The following is a 16,916-nucleotide window of genomic DNA, read 5'->3' on the forward strand; positions in this document are numbered from 1 at the left end:
AACTTTGAATTTTCCAAAATATTGAAACCAAAAGGAAAAAAAAGTTTCAAATCTACTTCACAATAATTCCACTAAATGATGAAAACAAACAAATGGAAAGTATCTAATAACATTGTCTTCATAATTATTTTTTTATTTTTCTAATTTAGTTATTGAAAAAGTGGTCATCTATCATTAAAACGATAATGGGTGTCTCATTCCATCTTTTCTTAATTCCTTTTTTTCTCCATATGTGTAGTAAGATTGTGCAACAGTTAGTCGGAGTCGAATCAGCTAGGGTCAATTCAGTAAATATTTAAACTGGTTCCGACCGTCAAGGAGTGCAAATTGGCCATCAATCGGCAAATTGACCATCGGTCAGTTGGTAGATTGGTTTTGGTCGGTTTAATTCTTTGAATTTTTCTTTTATAAAAAAATTGTTTTGGATTTTTTTCAAAACGACTTGACCGAACCCGTCCACTTCTCCAACCAATCGTCTTTGATTCGATCCGTTTTGATTGATGGACTTGATTTTTCCATCCTATAATATTCTCCCCTAATATGAAATAAAGATGGAATATCTAATCTTAAAGTCAATAAGTGAGTAAATATATTTGCTTTTCATATGAATGGCTCACCACAACCACAGCCGCTATGCATTGTTTGAGAATAAATTAGTGAAGGTTTTTTGATTGATAATAATTAAAATGAATTAGACAATACCACGTGTAGCCACATCATCCACATTAAAATCCTTTATTAGAACTTAGAAAAATGTGCCATTCACACAGTTGGTCACAATCTGCTTCTTTTTCTTCTTCTTAAAGAACGCTCTGCAACTCGCACACCAAATTCCCAATCCACCGCATTCACAGAGCTTCCATGTCTTTCTCCGCCACTTTCCCGTCTCCAATCAATGTTTGCTCCAAAACCTCAACTGGTTTCTGCTATTCCCTTGCTTCATGGCCTTCCATGGCCGCTAATTTGATTCCTTCAGTCAAATCCTCGCTCGCCGCTTCGAAGTCGCCTTTTCTGCGCCATAATTTGCCTATGCAGTCCTCAATTTCTCGGGCTGTGCTTTCGAAAGCTCAATTTTCTGGTGTTTCTGCTAGAGCTGCTACGGAGAAGAGTATTTACGATTTCACTGTTAAGGTTCTTCTTCCTTTTCTTCTTACTCTTAATTCTTCAAAATTGTTCATCAGGAGCGGTGGAGTTTATCTACTGTTTGTTTCTCTGAGCATATTTTAGAATTGTTGTGAATTTCAATGTGGCGACATTCTCTTCAGCCAGAGTTTAAGCTGAACCGTTGTTTTTCTGGAAATTTGCAAATGATTTTCCCCCCAAATTGTTTTCGTACCAAAAGAGTAAAGAAGCTCTGATGCGTGGAATCATGTTTAAGAATATATATAATATATATAATAATATTATATTATATAATATGAAATATTACCTTTGCTCAAGCTTTTGACATGTGAGTTGATTAAAACATGGCATTAGAGATTTTGAATTATCATAATGTAACTTCAGACCTATTTGGAATGACTTGTCCAGTGCTTAAAAGTAATTTTTGCACTTAAAAGTACTTCGAAAGTCATTCTAACGAACGTACGTGACAGGCTTTTAAAATCAAATTAATATTTCGAGCACATACATGAAGGAGGGGTGACCTTAACCTATAAATTTTGAGTTTAGTAGTGATTTAATCGGAAAAAAAAAACATTGGCTTCCCTTGTGGAAAGAATGTGTTGGGATGCTGAATTGAATTTTGAAAATGGATTTCTTTAGTATGTTTTCTGGTGCAGGATATTGATGGCAAAGATGTTTCTTTGAACAAGTTCAAAGGGAAGGTTCTCCTGATAGTTAACGTAGCTTCTAGATGTATTCAACTCTAGCTAATTTTGGTTACACTAGATATGCTTAAAATTATGCAATTTAGTTTCCTGAAGAAGTTAATATGAATTTGTATGTCAATAATTTAATCCAAAATTTCTTTTGTTATGCCAGTGGCTTGACTACTGCAAATTACTCAGAACTGTCACACTTGTATGAGAAGTACAAAGCTCAAGGTATGAAAATGCTTTAAGTAGGGGTTGCATTAACTACTGGACACACAAAGGACGCCTGACAAATAATTTGAACAAGCTCCTCCAAAAAAAAAAAAAAAAAAAAAAAAAAAAAAAAATTGAACAAGCTAATCTGATATGTTCTCTCTTTTCATTTCATCAAATAATTGTGTGGCTTTTCTTTGCTTATTAGATGGTTACAGCAATCGGGGAAGAAGATTGCTCCTCCTAATTTTGATTAATATCTCGAACTACCTACAGTTTGGAATGGCTTTTTAAGTGCTTACAAAAGGAGTTTTAATAAATGGTAAAAAAAAGTTTAGCACTTGAAAAGTTGGATTGTGAGAACCTTAGTTCCTTATGACTCAGCATACTACTTGGTGCAAATAGTGTACATGAATAGCAAAAAAAAAAAAAAAAAAAAAAAACAAAAAAAACCATTTGGCTAGTGGAACATTTGGGCTGTGCACTAGAACTTGGTGAACTTCTGGAGAACTGCTATAGGTTCAGTCACGATATTAGATTAATTTACACATGTTATTTGGTTAACTTTAATTTAGATTTCAGTTGAAACCAAGATGAATGTATCAGGTTCAGCCAAGTGAGATTTGTGTTTGATTAAGGAATGAATTGTTGACATCGTTTATTATCAACGACCTTACTTGAACAGGTTTTGTTCTATAGATTGTACAACTGTTTCCTTGAGTTCTAATGAGACATCATTTGTTATCACAATCTTATACATGCATGTCTGTTTGTTTGGGAGGGCAGGATTAGAGATTTTGGCTTTTCCTTGCAACCAATTTGGGGGCCAAGAACCTGGATCCAATCCAGAAATCAAGCAGTTTGCCTGCTCAAGGTTCAAAGCAGAGTTCCCAATTTTTGACAAGGTAAACCGACTATATATATATATGACACAACGGTTTAATGTGAACTTAGCAAATAGTAAAAGAATTGCTGCATATCAGGTTGATGTCAATGGTCCAAATACTGCTCCAGTATATCAGTTTCTCAAGTCAAGTGCTGGAGGGTTTTTAGGCGATCTTATCAAGTGGAACTTTGAGAAATTTTTGGTGGACAAAAATGGTAAAGTAGTTGAGAGATACCCACCAACAACATCGCCGTTTCAAATTGAGGTACGACATTTTTTTTTTAAGGTGCACCATTCTGAATTTCGCTGCATTATCTAATTGTTGCAAGCTTTGGCTGTTTTAGCTACTAAATCGTGTTCTTCATTTTTCCAATTTAACTTTTTCAAAGCATTATTTGTCAAGTCATTGATAATTCATGAAGTACCAGTCCACCCACTCTACCGCCTGATATTTTGTTTTTACATTGTTTCGTCGACTTCATGTTCAAGGCAATCTACTAATTCAAGAGTAATTGAATACATGATAAGAAACCCTAGTGCAAGTAACTATAAGAACTCATCATGGAATTTGAACCTTGTAAACTACACACTAAAATTCCAAATTCAGACTATGTCAATTCAAGGAAAAGATAGAATGGATTTTACCACGATGAAAGTAGGTACGCTATGATCATGAAAACTAGGTAGACTAAAACTATATAATTAAGAATTTTTGGAGTGGGTAAACCGTAAATCTAAAAAGTTAACATTGTTTTTCTTTTCTTTTCTTTTCTTTTCTTTTCTTTTTCAGCCAGTAAAAATTAGTATATATTTCTTTGAGATTGAAGTTTAAATCCTCTCTCTCCACATTTGTCGCACTGACACAGTTTTTGAGTTATGACATGAACTATGCATTAATAGCCAACCAAGCTAAATATTTATGAAAAGGAAGTGCTTTTTTCAGTTCTAAACACTTTCCTTCAACTTTTGTTATTCTGATTAGGTTTTTCTGTTTTTCAGAAGGATATCCAAAAGCTTGTTGCCGCCTAAAATGTGGAGCTGATGGGAAAAGTTTGTAGCAGTTAAATATTAGAGGAAGAAAAGAAATGAACAGATGTACATATGTTTACCGTCAGTGGCTCAGTCCAATTGTCGGTGTTGTATACGTGTGAAATTTGTATTTACTTCATCTCTTTTCATGTTTTTATAACAATATCATAATATTATTATTGGTATAATGATCCAATTTGAGAATTACGTGTGTTATTGTGGGATTTTGCCCTGGAAATGTCTCTAGCATTGGAGCATTGCAACTCAAGTAAAACAAATGTTTCACATGAGAATTTTGTGCCTCCATTATTATTATTATTATTATTATTATTATTCGAAACAAACTATTTTTTTTTTTTAGCAATTTCTAAGTAATGGGCAAATAAATATATTTCTTTGGTTGTAGCAAAGTCGATTTGTACCCTCAAAGTTCACCGTCTCAGAACTTTTTCTTCCCACTCTCTCATATCCCGTCTATAGGATCCTCCAATCTATTAAGGAGTAAGTCTACATCTTTAATTTTTTTAAAATGTAATATTAAGACTAAATTTAAGATTTATTAAAATTACATGAACTAAAATTGGACAATTGAGAATATAGTGACTAAAATTGAATAAACTTCAAAGTATAGAAACCAAATAGTATTTTAATGTTAACTAAAAGATGTTGGAGATGGGGGAAACCTTTTTCCATTTTTATACTCCATGTATACAGTTAGAGCGAATGTTTAAGGTAAAAATTAGCTTCAGTCACTTATAAGTTATAACTACATGATTTGATCTATCATGGAGAGGTGGATGAAACCAGACAATAATATGTGAAATTACAAACAAAAATCCTCTTTTTGACTCGGTAAACTTAGTAGGAAGTTAGCAAAATACTTGCTAGTTACTGCAAGGGAGATGGCTTGATATTATTGCAAACGAAGCTTTCTTAATAACCACTTCTTTCGCAAGGTTGCATCCAGAGCCACAAATGTTTTTGCCTTCCTTTCATCTTCTAATAGGTCACAGGCATCTAACATCAGTTCATCATCGATGTCTGGTATAGCTTGAAGTGCATCAATGGCACCTTCCACTGCTTTATAGTTATGGTGTTGTTTCATGTTCACCAATCTAGTGACTACACCTGCCATCCCAGGGAGAGCTTTCTGCACGTCGTTCTCAGTTCTATGCACTTTCTTCAACAGCTCTGTGTCCAATGATGCTATCTCTGCAGGGCGCTTTCTCTGTTGAGAAATATGAATCTCTCTTGATGTTAGTAGTAGGTGTTCATGTCCAGCCATCTTTATCTCCACATTTTCGTTATCAGTTTCACCTGTACACCGACCATCAACTACTCTGTCTAATACGTTTCCAAAAATCTTGCACAAATCAGTATAGTACCCTAGGAATTTGTCTTTGTACAAGAGGGCATCTGGATGTTCCTGCAAAACATTCGAAAGATTGTGTCTTATTTATAGGCAACAATGTTGAACTTCTTCTTAGCTAACTATCCTTTCATGTAACTTAGAAAGGTACTAAAACACACATTCTGTTCTCTGAGTAAAGCCTCTTAGAGCTTGTTTGAAATGACTTTTTTAAGCATTTGGAAAGGTTATTCCAAACAAGGTCATTAATCAGGGGATCAACACTACAAGCACAATTGCAGCGAAAGTTCAATGTTTTCTATATTGAAATTATCGTAAATTAAACCACCTTTCCATAAGCTTCCCAGAGATCATCCACAGCAGTAATCAATTGTTGAGATTCATTCCACACGAACCCCCTGTGATTGAGAAGATTGTAGATGTCGCTGTATTGCTTCATCCACCAGAAATAACGATCTTCAAGAATATATCTGTCACATTGAAGTTTGAACCTCTCATTGAATGATATAATCATGTGAGTCCATGCTTGCTCCCTAAATGCTTGGCCAAAGGTATTTCCTTCTTGTAATTGTTCGAGCATAAGATCAATAAAAGAGCGATCCATCTGTGGCGTCCAATCTATCATGGGAAAAGGTCCAGCAGGGACTTGATCATTTCTCCTTTCATCTACAAAATAGAAAAACATAAAGTATTGAAGCAACATATTTTTGAGTCTCCACGCAAAAGAACTCATAAATGAGATTATATCAATAATTATACATACTAGTCATCAGAACAGGCACTCCATTACTTGGATCCGTATCATGCGCCAAACGGCTATATCTTCTGTCAGAACTTTCTTCACCAAATATAAAACACAACTTGTGATAGCTTGGTACAGTTTTAACTCTATATGATCGGGCATCAGGGTGATCCTGTGCATTTAATACATAAGCACAAAAGGGAAAAGGGTAAAAAAGGAGAGGGAAAAAAGAAAAGGAAACCTTCAAACGATTAAGTGAGAAGAGTGAAAACCTTGGTGTAAGCATCCCAAACATGATCATCAGCAGTAACAATTTCACGATTTTCATCCCAAGAAAATCCTTTTTGTTCGAGAAGAATCTTTATGTCATTATACAACCGTCTCAAATGTTTGTATCGATTTTTCAGCACATCCTTGTCATGGTGAGCTCTGAATTGGGCATTGAAAGCAGTAACCATGTCAATCCAAGCATGACTCACAAATGACTGGCCGATTTTATTGCCCCTATGCACCTGTTCTAGTAGTAAGTCTATGAGGTAACGATCCATCGGGGGCGTCCAATATGTTCTTGTACGATCGCTGACAGTTGCCATTTGATTTTCATTTGATTCTCCTGTAGATGCATAATACTTTTATTATGTCTGCAAAATCGATGGATGATCCATTTATTCATTATATGACTATATTCACTTGAAGCCTTTTAGCTTACACACAAAACAAAAGGGGAAAAAAAAAAGTTCAATAGCGCCCATCAAGAATTTCTAAAACTACCAGCAGAACTAAAAAGTTCATCTGCCTAGTTAATGGAGAAAGTAAAAAGCTAAATGATTATATTCTATATTCCAATTGTATATAACATGTCGATAAGCATTGATTAGGTTCATTTTCTTTGATAATCTCCACTGCAAGGTTTCGATTAGTTATCTTATCAATGGCTTTGTAAAGAGACCAAGATGCCTGTAAAGAACTTGTGACTCACCACACTTTACCTCTGATATGTCGTCTTGAAGGTTTTTATCTAGATGCAAATGATTCTGGTTCTCATTATCAATTACATTGCCATATATGAGAACCAAGTCATAGTAGTTTGGCAAGGCTTTCATTCTGTAACTTCGTGCAAATGGGTGTGTCTGCATTCAATAAGGTCCATTAAAATACTAGAAGAACAATAATAAGTGTGGAAAAAAAATATTCATATGTTTAATAACAAATGATGAGGCACCTTAACATAAGTGTCCCAAATATCATCAGCAGCAACCACCATTTGCTGTACTTCATCCCAGCAAAATCCATTTTGTTGAAGTAGATTCATAATATCGCTGTAGTATTTCCATAATTTCTTATATCGGTGTCTTAACACCCTTTTACCATGCTGGGGACCAAATTTAGCATTAAACAATGCAAGCATATCAGTCCATGCTTGTTTATTGAATGTATTAGACGTCTTATTGCCTCTTCCTACTTGATCCAGCATAAGCTCAATGAAATACTGGTCCATTTCTAGCGTCCAATCTGTTCTTGGACGATCAGGAGGTGCAGGGCAGCCAATGGTATCACCTGAAAATTGAGGGCAAGTTCCATATTATTTGATAGTTGACTATGTCCACTACTAAAGTAAAGTCTACTGAAGAGACAGGGAAGAGCATTACTCATGTATTTCATAAGGGTTTCACAGAGATCCATAACAGGAAACATTTTTACCTGTATTTACAGCTTGGACTTCATCATCAAAGTCTATATCATGACTTGATCGACTGTACCTTCCATCAGCACTAGTGTATCCATATATCAGGCATAAATCACTAAAATTCAGTACTGCTTTAGTTTTATAGGATCGTGCATCCGGATGAGCCTACAAATTATGGCGTCGTTTAAAATAATGCATGTCTCTATCAAACTTCAGATTAATTCTTCATGAACAAAGTTTTTCACCTTGATGTAAATGTCCCATACATAATCATCAGCTGTTACCATTTGTCGACCTTCGTCCCATGAAAAACCACTATGACCTAATAGATTCTTTACATCGTTGAATTGCTTCCACAAATTTGTATAGCGACTCTTCAATACATCTTTATCATACTGAGATCCAAATTTTGAATTGAACATCGTAAGCATCTCAGTCCATGCCTGCTTGTTGAAAGTGTGCCCACTCCTGTTTCCTCTGTGAAGCTGCTCCAACATAAGATCAATAAAGTAACGTTCCATTACTGGTGTCCAATATGTTCTGGAGCGTTCATGGCTTTGAATAGTTTGGCTACCCATTCTCCTTCTTCTAGAAATCATACACAGTCTTTAAGATTACTCATTCAATGAGTTGCAAAAACTCATTATACATAATTTTAATCATATGGAGGGGAAATGAAAAATACTATAGTAGCGTTTTACCTTTGCAAAGATGTCAACCTAGGGCATTAATTAGAACTTAAAATGCTTAACTTCAGAGGAAGACAGGAGCTTGATATAAACAACTTCACTAATGAGTTTTAACTATGCTCAAGAGTAACGACACGAGATAAGCAAAACATTCAAAATTAAAAAAACAATTCATTGAATTCTCAGGAAAAGGAAAGAACTTTAAATAGTCTATGCACTCCTTTTCGATCTCTTGAGAGATTTAAAAAGATTTTCACACCACATTCAAAATAAAAATTCATTGGATGATATATAGTTAAATCTACCTTCACCTATCAGCTTAAGCTTTTGGGTCAATGGTGATTTAAGATGGTATCAGAGTAGGTTGGTTCAGGAGGTCTTAGATTTAAATCTCTACATTGCTCATTGCTCCCCAATTAATATTCATTTCTACTTGTTGAACGTTCTCCATATTTTAAGCCCACAATTGAGGGGAGTGTTAGATGCAATATAATTAAATCTAACTTCACCTATCAATTTAAGCTTTTGGGTCAATCGGTGTTTTAAGAAAATTGGCCGTTATTGTGCAATTGGTAATATCATTATAGATGCAATAAACCGCTAAAATTCATAAGCACTGCAGCCAGCATTAGACAAACTAACCCAAATTAATATGCAAGACGCTGCAATGGAGGATCACAATGCAGCAGCATGCATTAAAAGTCAAAAGAATGTCTACGTCCATGTGAAATCAAAAGTACAAATTTGCACTCATTTCCCGAAGGTACATCTACATTATCTCCATGAAACCCTGCCTGCTCAAAATCTCTTAGAAAATCCTTCAGAATTAAGTCCATTGCAGAATTCAGAAATCCAAGTCCTCCCAACAGAACAAAACTTAACGTGATCATGAACAAATTCATCTTCTAGATTGCTACAGTAAACAGTTTTGAAGGTTTCGATCAAATGGAATACAATGGCCGAACGTTTTCATATCACAAAAATACTCGACAACTTACAGTGCAACAGCAGCATTGTCCGACGGCGAAGAGAAAGAAGATAGAAGAAATGCAATGGAGCTTTGAACGAGGGGAAAAATGGTGAGTTACTTGTACCTGTTTGTTGTTATAATAGCTGTAGTGAGAAGTGGGAATTGCAAGGTCCAAGGAAGTTTTTCAGTTGGCGCCTAAGAAAATCTGTTAGTCGGAAGAGTTAACCCTAATCCGGGATAGGAGCCAAAAACTCCAGAGCTGTTTGGTCATGGAGGCAACTTGTGCCTATTGCCATACAGGCCTCTTTTATATTCTTAGGGCTTCAAATTAAGTGGGCCAGGCCCATTTCAAACATTCTCTTCTTTAACGTCCCACTTTTTTTTTCCCCTTTTTTTTCATTTAAGGGCTGAAATTTACTTACTGGTCCTTGTCTGCATTAGTGTTTTTTTCCCAATTTAGTCCTTTTTCTTTTTCTTAATTTTTGAATTCGACCTTTAGTTCATCTTTCATTTTTTTTTTTTTAAATACAAGAAGCGACGACATTTTATGATCGCTTGATGCAACGAAAACATTGCACTTTCACTGAAGAAACATTCTTGACAGTTCAACAAAGAGAGGGATTAAATTTTACTATTTGTATAAATATTTTTTCTTTTTTTTTTCTATTTTTAAAAATCTCCCAATTTTATATTTAGTCTTCCAAAGCTATTCAAATTAGTTGAATAATAATTATAATTTTCATACTAGAAAAGTCACTGTAAATATTTCTACAATTTATTAAGAGAATGCTAATAAAGATTCATTTAAAAGTTTTTTCAAAAAAAGAAGGAAAGGAGAAAACAACGATAGATTAATTTAAAATACATCAACTAAAATTAGATATTTAAAAAGACAAAAGCAAAATAAGACAAAACTCAACCCAAAGTACGGCAAAATGGTAATCTAACCCAAATAGAAAAATAAAATGAGTCTCCCTAACCCGAGGGGCACCCGTGAACCCAGCAAAATAATAATAAATAAGTAAATAATAATATTTCCACTAGATCCCAAAAAGCACTTTTTTCAACCAAGCTCAATTTCTGCATTGAACTCGCTGGCTCTAATGAATCAAAGGAACAAAAGACAAATTTGAACTATGCAGAAATTGGAACTTCTCTTGACGAGCAGAGGCTTTTAAACTTATTACAGTTTTCAAGTGATTCACTTTTGAATTTCTTACACCTTTGGCTTTCTTATTAAAAAGAAGGAAAAGAAAAAAAAAAGCCTTGTATGGCTCATCAATGCTTTTACAAACCACATACGCATCTGTTCTTGCCCACATGCCATCACTGAATTGACATGGTTGGCATCTTCATCTTTCGAAGACGCAACGTTTTCGATATCACATCATCCTGTTGTATGAGCCTTAACGACCCTCTTAAGGTCACATTCATCCGATTAATTTCCGGAGTGTAGTTGGTGACGAAATTCTGGCATTCCAGTAGAGGCACAACAGCAGAAATAATCAAGAATATGTGTCGATATCTAACACATTCTTTCTGTGAAGTACAACCGATTGTTCGATCTTTCATTTGGATCCTTAGTCGGCCTTGAATGTGTGATGCATAATGTGGGAACCTTAGGCAAATCTCAGTATTAACAGCAACCAGCAATTTGTTGGAATGCATCATTGCGCGGGGAAATAGGAAGGCAGCTCAATTCGTCATTTGATTTGTGGTTGGCTATTTTCTGTAGATAAAACATCATATAACACTGAGAGTTTCTCACCATTTCTTCATCAACTTCCGTGATCCAGGCATCATCGCATTTATACCATCGATTTCTCAAACGCAAGTACGTCACGTAGTGGCCAGATTCGAGCGTCCCTGAATGGGAAACCACAGCGAATATCTCAAACTTTGATGAAGCATCTAATTCATCCCCCTCAGAAGCAAAAATCCTATTCCCATATCTGTTTCTGATAATAGATGAGGACAGATAAGGGATCATGTCAAGGGAGAAAGGAAACTGCAAATACCGATCGATTTTTCTCGATGTTCGCCTGACAAAGGAGTGTTCAAATCGTTTGATATGCAAACACAAGACCAGCGGCAGCCTTCTGATAGACATTTGTTTCACTGAATTTCTCTTTTCTTGACAATTTTGGCAGAAAAGTTTCTGGTCGGATCCCAACTTTTCCGGTCTTGTGAAAAGATCCAAACAACCAGATAGTGTAGACTTACTGCTGAAATCTGCCGGCTTTGCTGACTTGCCAGCTATATTTCTAGAAGAGAAATCCTGGGTGTCCAAGTCAAGTGAAATGTCCACGCATGGATCATAAGTTGTTGAAGTGAATCCACAAGTCATACAGGTGACATCTGATCTCAACTGTCCAGAGAAGGCCTTGTGAGCAATACATTTGCAATCTCCATTCTCTGTTAAAAAAGGAAAAAGAGAGTTTCCTTGTAAGTAAATACAGAATCATCAAAGAAATCCAAATAGTTCACTCCAACACATTTTCCCCTCATCCAAGTTAAGAGTAAATGAATTTTTTTAGTATAACAACTACAGAAGCAAGGGATCCAACCTCTAACTTGTAAGGGAGAGAAAGATCATGCCAACTACCATTGACTGTTGAGCTAAGCTCACTTTGGCAGTTAGGGTAAATGCATTTCTAATCTGTTCTAACTTCATCTAAGTTCGACTAAACATTGTGATTGTTTTAATCATCAAAATTAAGTAACAAGGTTAACTTAAAATGTTGCTAGCATAATCATAAAACACATGCCTTACGTCAAAATCATGAATGCATTCTTCACAGAGAATCTTTTAACTATAAAATACTTAGGAGCATACAAAACATTGACAAACAGCCAAATTAGATGTCACAGTCATAGAATGAGGCCCAAACAAAGGACCAGAGAAAGAAGTGGCCTCCTTAAACATTAAACAGGAAAACTAAATTTAGAAAAAAAAAAAAAGTAACATATCACCTTTATCTTGGCTCCTAGATTTCTGTTCTCGCTCATGGATTCGATCTAAAACTGAGATGAAGAACTCGTGGGCATCCTGCTGCTCATAACATGCTAAATTTGCAGAGTGCTGCCACCAACTTAGAGATATGAAAACAAGATTTGAAAAGTTTAGAAAATACCCCAAATGATCTAATTGATCAGATCTGAAAGCAAATACTATATCAATCCAAAGAATTACAGAAGTTGAAACCGACAAACAACACATCTTTTCATCAATTAATTTCTGAAAGAAAACAGACTAAACCCAAAAGTTTAAGCTACGGTACATATAATAAGCTTCTATGTATTACTCTTAACAATCCTCTTAGTTTTGAACTCAGAAATTAACACAATATCCAACAAGAGATTATCAAGGAAGGCAATGTCATTGCAGTAGTTCAATGAATCTCTTACATCGATACACAACCTCGTAAACACAAAAGTTTAAGCTAATAGATTAAGATCAGAGGTTAAAATCACACACCCACATGTTGAACTACAAACAATTCAGAACCATCTACTTTTTCTTCTAATACAGACCATGAATGGCCATGACAGACAGAGAGGCAGAGATCAGTAAACTCTGTCAAGAGCTTCAAACTAGAAAAGGCCAAAAACCCAACAGAGAATAAAGAAATTGGGAGAAATCATACAATGGCAGACCTGTGGAGAAATTGAGCTGGACTATAAGGCACATGATCACCAGAAAACACAGCAGAAAAAATATAATCAATGTCACAAGGCAAACACAGCTGCCCCATGGGTCTTTTGCTGCAAGTTTCACGGTTGTGCTGATCATTCAAGAAGTAATTGCTCAATGGAGGAGTATGAAGAAACACTTGAAGAACAGAGTTCATAAAGCATGTATTGCCCAAGTTATTCAATCCCCTCAATCCCAAAGGATAGCACGATTTCGACCGCTGATCTTTAACAGAAATCAACGGTTTCAAATTCTTCAAATCCAACAAATCTACAGATCCCAATCTCCTTCTCTTACTCGATCGCTCCCCAATACTCTCTGCCGCCGATTGCGATTGCGATTTCTCCGGTACAGCGACGACGATGTGCTTCGACATCACCGTCCGATCAAAATCAGGATCGTAAACCTGATCGGAGCAAGCATAACAAAAAAGCTCAGCTCTCTCAACATCAACAGCTAAATCGTGGCCTTTTTCAGACTGGTTATGAAGAGGGGTATGATCTGAACAAGAGATTGAGGCACAAATCAAGCATATGTAAAGTCTTCCTTTATACCCATCACAAGAACCGCATCTGGGTAGCTTCGAATCGGGGTTTTGAATACTGGTTCTGCCATTTGGGGCAGTTTTAAAATGATTTTGAATGGATTTATAGCCGTTTAATCCATATCTGAGCTTGTAATCAGCGAGATGGTTGCATGGTGTTGGATTAGAATAAGATGGGTTCCTTTGGGACATGCTCAAAAAGAGAAACACAGAACCACAGATTTGTTTGATAGGAAAAAGAATCAAACGGATGATTTATATTGTGAAAGAAGAAATCGACAGTCTGAATCAAAAGGTAATAGTTAAAATGGGGTAATGAAAAGAAAAAGAAAATGTATGTATGAATAAAAATGGTTCGTTCCTTGTGGAACCTTGAGGAAATTTTGGATTTGGGTCGAGAAATCTCCCACGTTTTGTGAAGGGAAACTGATAGAGAGAGCTGAATGAAATGGAAGGACTTAGCGGAGAAGGAAAGGCGGTGCTTTTGACTGATATAACTCATAATATAACCCTTCCATCATTTCCCTTTGAGGCCCATCAAATAATGGGTGCAAGTTTCTCTGCTTTCTCTGAAATCCTCTAGAATGAAACCAAGAAAATGTCAAAATTTGAGCTACCATTAATGTTTGCTTAAAGATGAAAGTTGGTTCGAAACCATATTTATTTTATTAAGAAAACCTTTAAATTTTTACCCTATATTTGTTTGAAATAAAAAGAATGATCATACCAGTGAAAGTCTATAGCATTTCAATTACAAGGGAATTCTTATATTTATAGTTTTGTTGTTATTAATTTACTATTTATACAAGATAAGAAAAAGGCTTAGAAGCAAGAGTGTCACAACTAAAAGAGAGTAGGTTTGTGACTCCATTGAAGTGGACAAGTGGAGGCTATATGTGTCTGTCCCCATGAGTCATGCAAGCGTTGTAATAGTTGTGATCGCAATTAAGGAAAATGGTGCATTACCTAACACATCAATATGAAGATTTGTAAATGAAATAACCTCACCTAAGGTCATATATAGCCAAATATAGTCACAGAAATAATATTGGAGTCTCCTCAAGGCTGATCATGCCACACGGTTGAAGATATCAGGGACGATAGATCCTTCACATGTTTCTATAATTGTATGACATCGTCCACTATAGGCATACGTCTCATAGTTTTTCTTTTGTTTTCACTCAAAAACTTTGTATCAATAGAAATAATTTTATTCACTTATATTTTATGGATCTCTATCTTTTCTAGCCCATGTAAAATTTTATTTACACTTCGAATGAAAAAGAGTACAACCATGTTGCGTATTATCACAATATAAAGCGTAATAAATTTTCTTCTTTGTGTGATGGATTTTTACCCATTGGTTGCCCTTCGTTATATATATTTGAAGGGTAAAATCTGTTTATTCTTTGGCCATTTTAAATGAAGCCAACATAACTGCAAAATAAATTTCATTTAAGTGATAATCTTGGTATGGAAGAACGATGGTGAATCTATTGTCAACAAGAGCGTAGCTCACCTGACATAGTGCTTATGTTATCTTTATTGTTGGTGTCAAATGCATGTTAACTTCTGGTGATCGTTTTTGAAAAACTTGTATTGGCATTGATTTAATATATAATTATTTAATTAACTTAAATATCACATATTTATACTAACCTCCATTCTTCATCATTTGTTAACTAATTAATTAAACATTAATTAATCAATTAACATATAAATGAAAAAAGGTACAATTGGTGGTATAAATTAGGTGAAGGAAGAAGAGATCAGTTTTTTCAATTCACTTTCACAATCCACAAATTTCTTCAGCTAAAGCTTAGAAAACCAGAGAAATATTGGGTTTTATGTCCTAACTCATGGTTCGTAAACAATAAACTTATTTTGTTATCAATAAAGATGTTATTGATGTTTTATTCAATAAAGTTGTTATTGAATGTTTGAATTGCTCATTTCATTTTAGAAAGAACCTAAATCCAATAAACTAAAGATCCATGGCTATTATATGAATGCTTGAACTTTATGTGGCAACATAAAAATTGATCAAGTTTGAGTAAATATCCAAAATGGTCCATAGTATATGAATAAAGTGTTGAGATTGATGTCCTAAATCTCATAGGGTCTTATAGTTTGTATTTGTAATGTACAAACTTTTTATTTATGTAATAAAATATTTGATGTTTTATTTCAAAATTAATTGCATTAACCACAAACCAATAAAATAACATCCAAGGTTATCTTGTAGCTTAAACATGCATGTAAAGACATACAGATAGATCATGTTTAAATGATAACATAAATGGTCTATAGTAGATGGATAAGGTTGGATACCTTATCCTAGTGACACTACGAGTATGACTCATTTTGTAGATGTTACAATTCTTGTAAAGTGCTACAAATGATCTAATCTTGATCATTCATGTGGAGACATTTGAGTGAGGATATTTTATACAAAGGATTTGTATAAGACCGGATCACGAAATGTTTAGTCTCATTATACAACACCATTCATAATAAAGACTTACATTTCACCACGATGACCATAGGTAACATGACCTGAATCCTGAGTTAGTTGTGAACTCCTGCCTATAAAGGTGACCCTTTGATTTGTAGGGTAAGAGTGGCCAGATTGTTGACTTAACAAGTCTACCATTTTGGGGATTCGTCTGATTGGGTAGCTGGGAACACAGTTACACAAGAATGAATTCACTCCTTCCCTAACGTTGGGGTAAGTAGATGAATTGCTCCCTTAAGAGCTGATTCCGGGGCTTGAACAATGTGACACCACACCCTCTCCTGGCCCCAAAGGGGTTTGGTCATAGTTGGACTATGATTTATTGTTCATTAGAGGGATCAGTGGTACTTAAAGAGTTAAAAGTAACTACAGTGGAAAAACAATAATTTTGGCCTAGCTGTACTTACGAGCAATTTGTGAAGGGTCATTGTACTATTTGGTTATATCTGGTAGACACAGAAATATATTTGTAGTGCAAAGAGCGCAGCTGACGGTTTAGTGAAGTGCCCGTCAGTTAATGGATGGTGAATAATTTAAATTAAAGAGTTTAATTAATTATTCACATACCGTTGGAGCTTCAAGCTACAGGTCCATGTGGTCCCCTCGGTAGCTTAACAGGTTTTAATGAGAATTAGTTTTTGGATTAATTTGAATTGTTCAAATTAATTATATGTGATATAATTAATTTAATTTAATTATATATGATATAATTACTATAATGTATTTGATACATTATAATATTAAGTATTTATGAGAGAAAATAA

The 16,916-nt window shown here is 35.0% G+C and overlaps 3 protein-coding genes across 10 annotated transcripts; 1 reads left to right on the top strand and 2 right to left on the bottom strand.

The window, feature by feature from the left end:
* The first annotated feature begins 749 nt into the window (after window positions 1-749).
* LOC120085654 (probable phospholipid hydroperoxide glutathione peroxidase) lies at window positions 750-4,149 on the top strand. The gene is made up of 6 exons (XM_039041777.1): window positions 750-1,131; window positions 1,782-1,857; window positions 1,983-2,045; window positions 2,814-2,932; window positions 3,011-3,178; window positions 3,913-4,149. The coding sequence occupies exons 1-6, from the start codon at window positions 862-864 to the stop codon at window positions 3,940-3,942; spliced, it is 726 nt and encodes a 241-aa protein (XP_038897705.1). The 5' UTR covers window positions 750-861; the 3' UTR covers window positions 3,943-4,149.
* Window positions 4,150-4,615: 466 nt separating this feature from the next.
* On the bottom strand, window positions 4,616-9,688 carry LOC120085651. 7 transcript variants are annotated; one of them, XM_039041773.1, is made up of 9 exons: window positions 9,428-9,688; window positions 7,986-8,325; window positions 7,755-7,905; window positions 7,276-7,610; window positions 7,033-7,183; window positions 6,326-6,666; window positions 6,075-6,225; window positions 5,640-5,977; window positions 4,616-5,368 (listed from the first exon to the last, which is right to left on the bottom strand). In XM_039041773.1, the coding sequence occupies exons 2-9, from the start codon at window positions 8,316-8,318 to the stop codon at window positions 4,856-4,858; spliced, it is 2,313 nt and encodes a 770-aa protein (XP_038897701.1). In that variant the 5' UTR covers window positions 8,319-8,325; window positions 9,428-9,688; the 3' UTR covers window positions 4,616-4,855. The 7 variants fall into 7 exon arrangements, with proteins under 7 accessions (XP_038897701.1, XP_038897699.1, XP_038897697.1 ...); XM_039041771.1 differs by having other exon boundaries at window positions 7,986-8,328; XM_039041769.1 differs by having other exon boundaries at window positions 7,986-9,342.
* Window positions 9,689-10,527: 839 nt separating this feature from the next.
* LOC120085652 (ubiquitin C-terminal hydrolase 22) lies at window positions 10,528-14,129 on the bottom strand. Of its 2 annotated transcripts, none has more exons than XM_039041776.1 (3): window positions 13,047-14,129; window positions 12,373-12,481; window positions 10,528-11,814 (listed from the first exon to the last, which is right to left on the bottom strand). In XM_039041776.1, the coding sequence occupies exons 1-3, from the start codon at window positions 13,827-13,829 to the stop codon at window positions 11,036-11,038; spliced, it is 1,671 nt and encodes a 556-aa protein (XP_038897704.1). In that variant the 5' UTR covers window positions 13,830-14,129; the 3' UTR covers window positions 10,528-11,035. The 2 variants fall into 2 exon arrangements, with proteins under 2 accessions (XP_038897704.1, XP_038897703.1); XM_039041775.1 differs by having other exon boundaries at window positions 12,373-12,491; window positions 13,057-14,127.
* Window positions 14,130-16,916: the final 2,787 nt, after the last annotated feature.

Source organism: Benincasa hispida, chromosome 9 (genome assembly GCF_009727055.1).
Source record: "Benincasa hispida cultivar B227 chromosome 9, ASM972705v1, whole genome shotgun sequence".
In the NCBI taxonomy this organism is placed as follows: domain Eukaryota; kingdom Viridiplantae; phylum Streptophyta; class Magnoliopsida; order Cucurbitales; family Cucurbitaceae; genus Benincasa; species Benincasa hispida.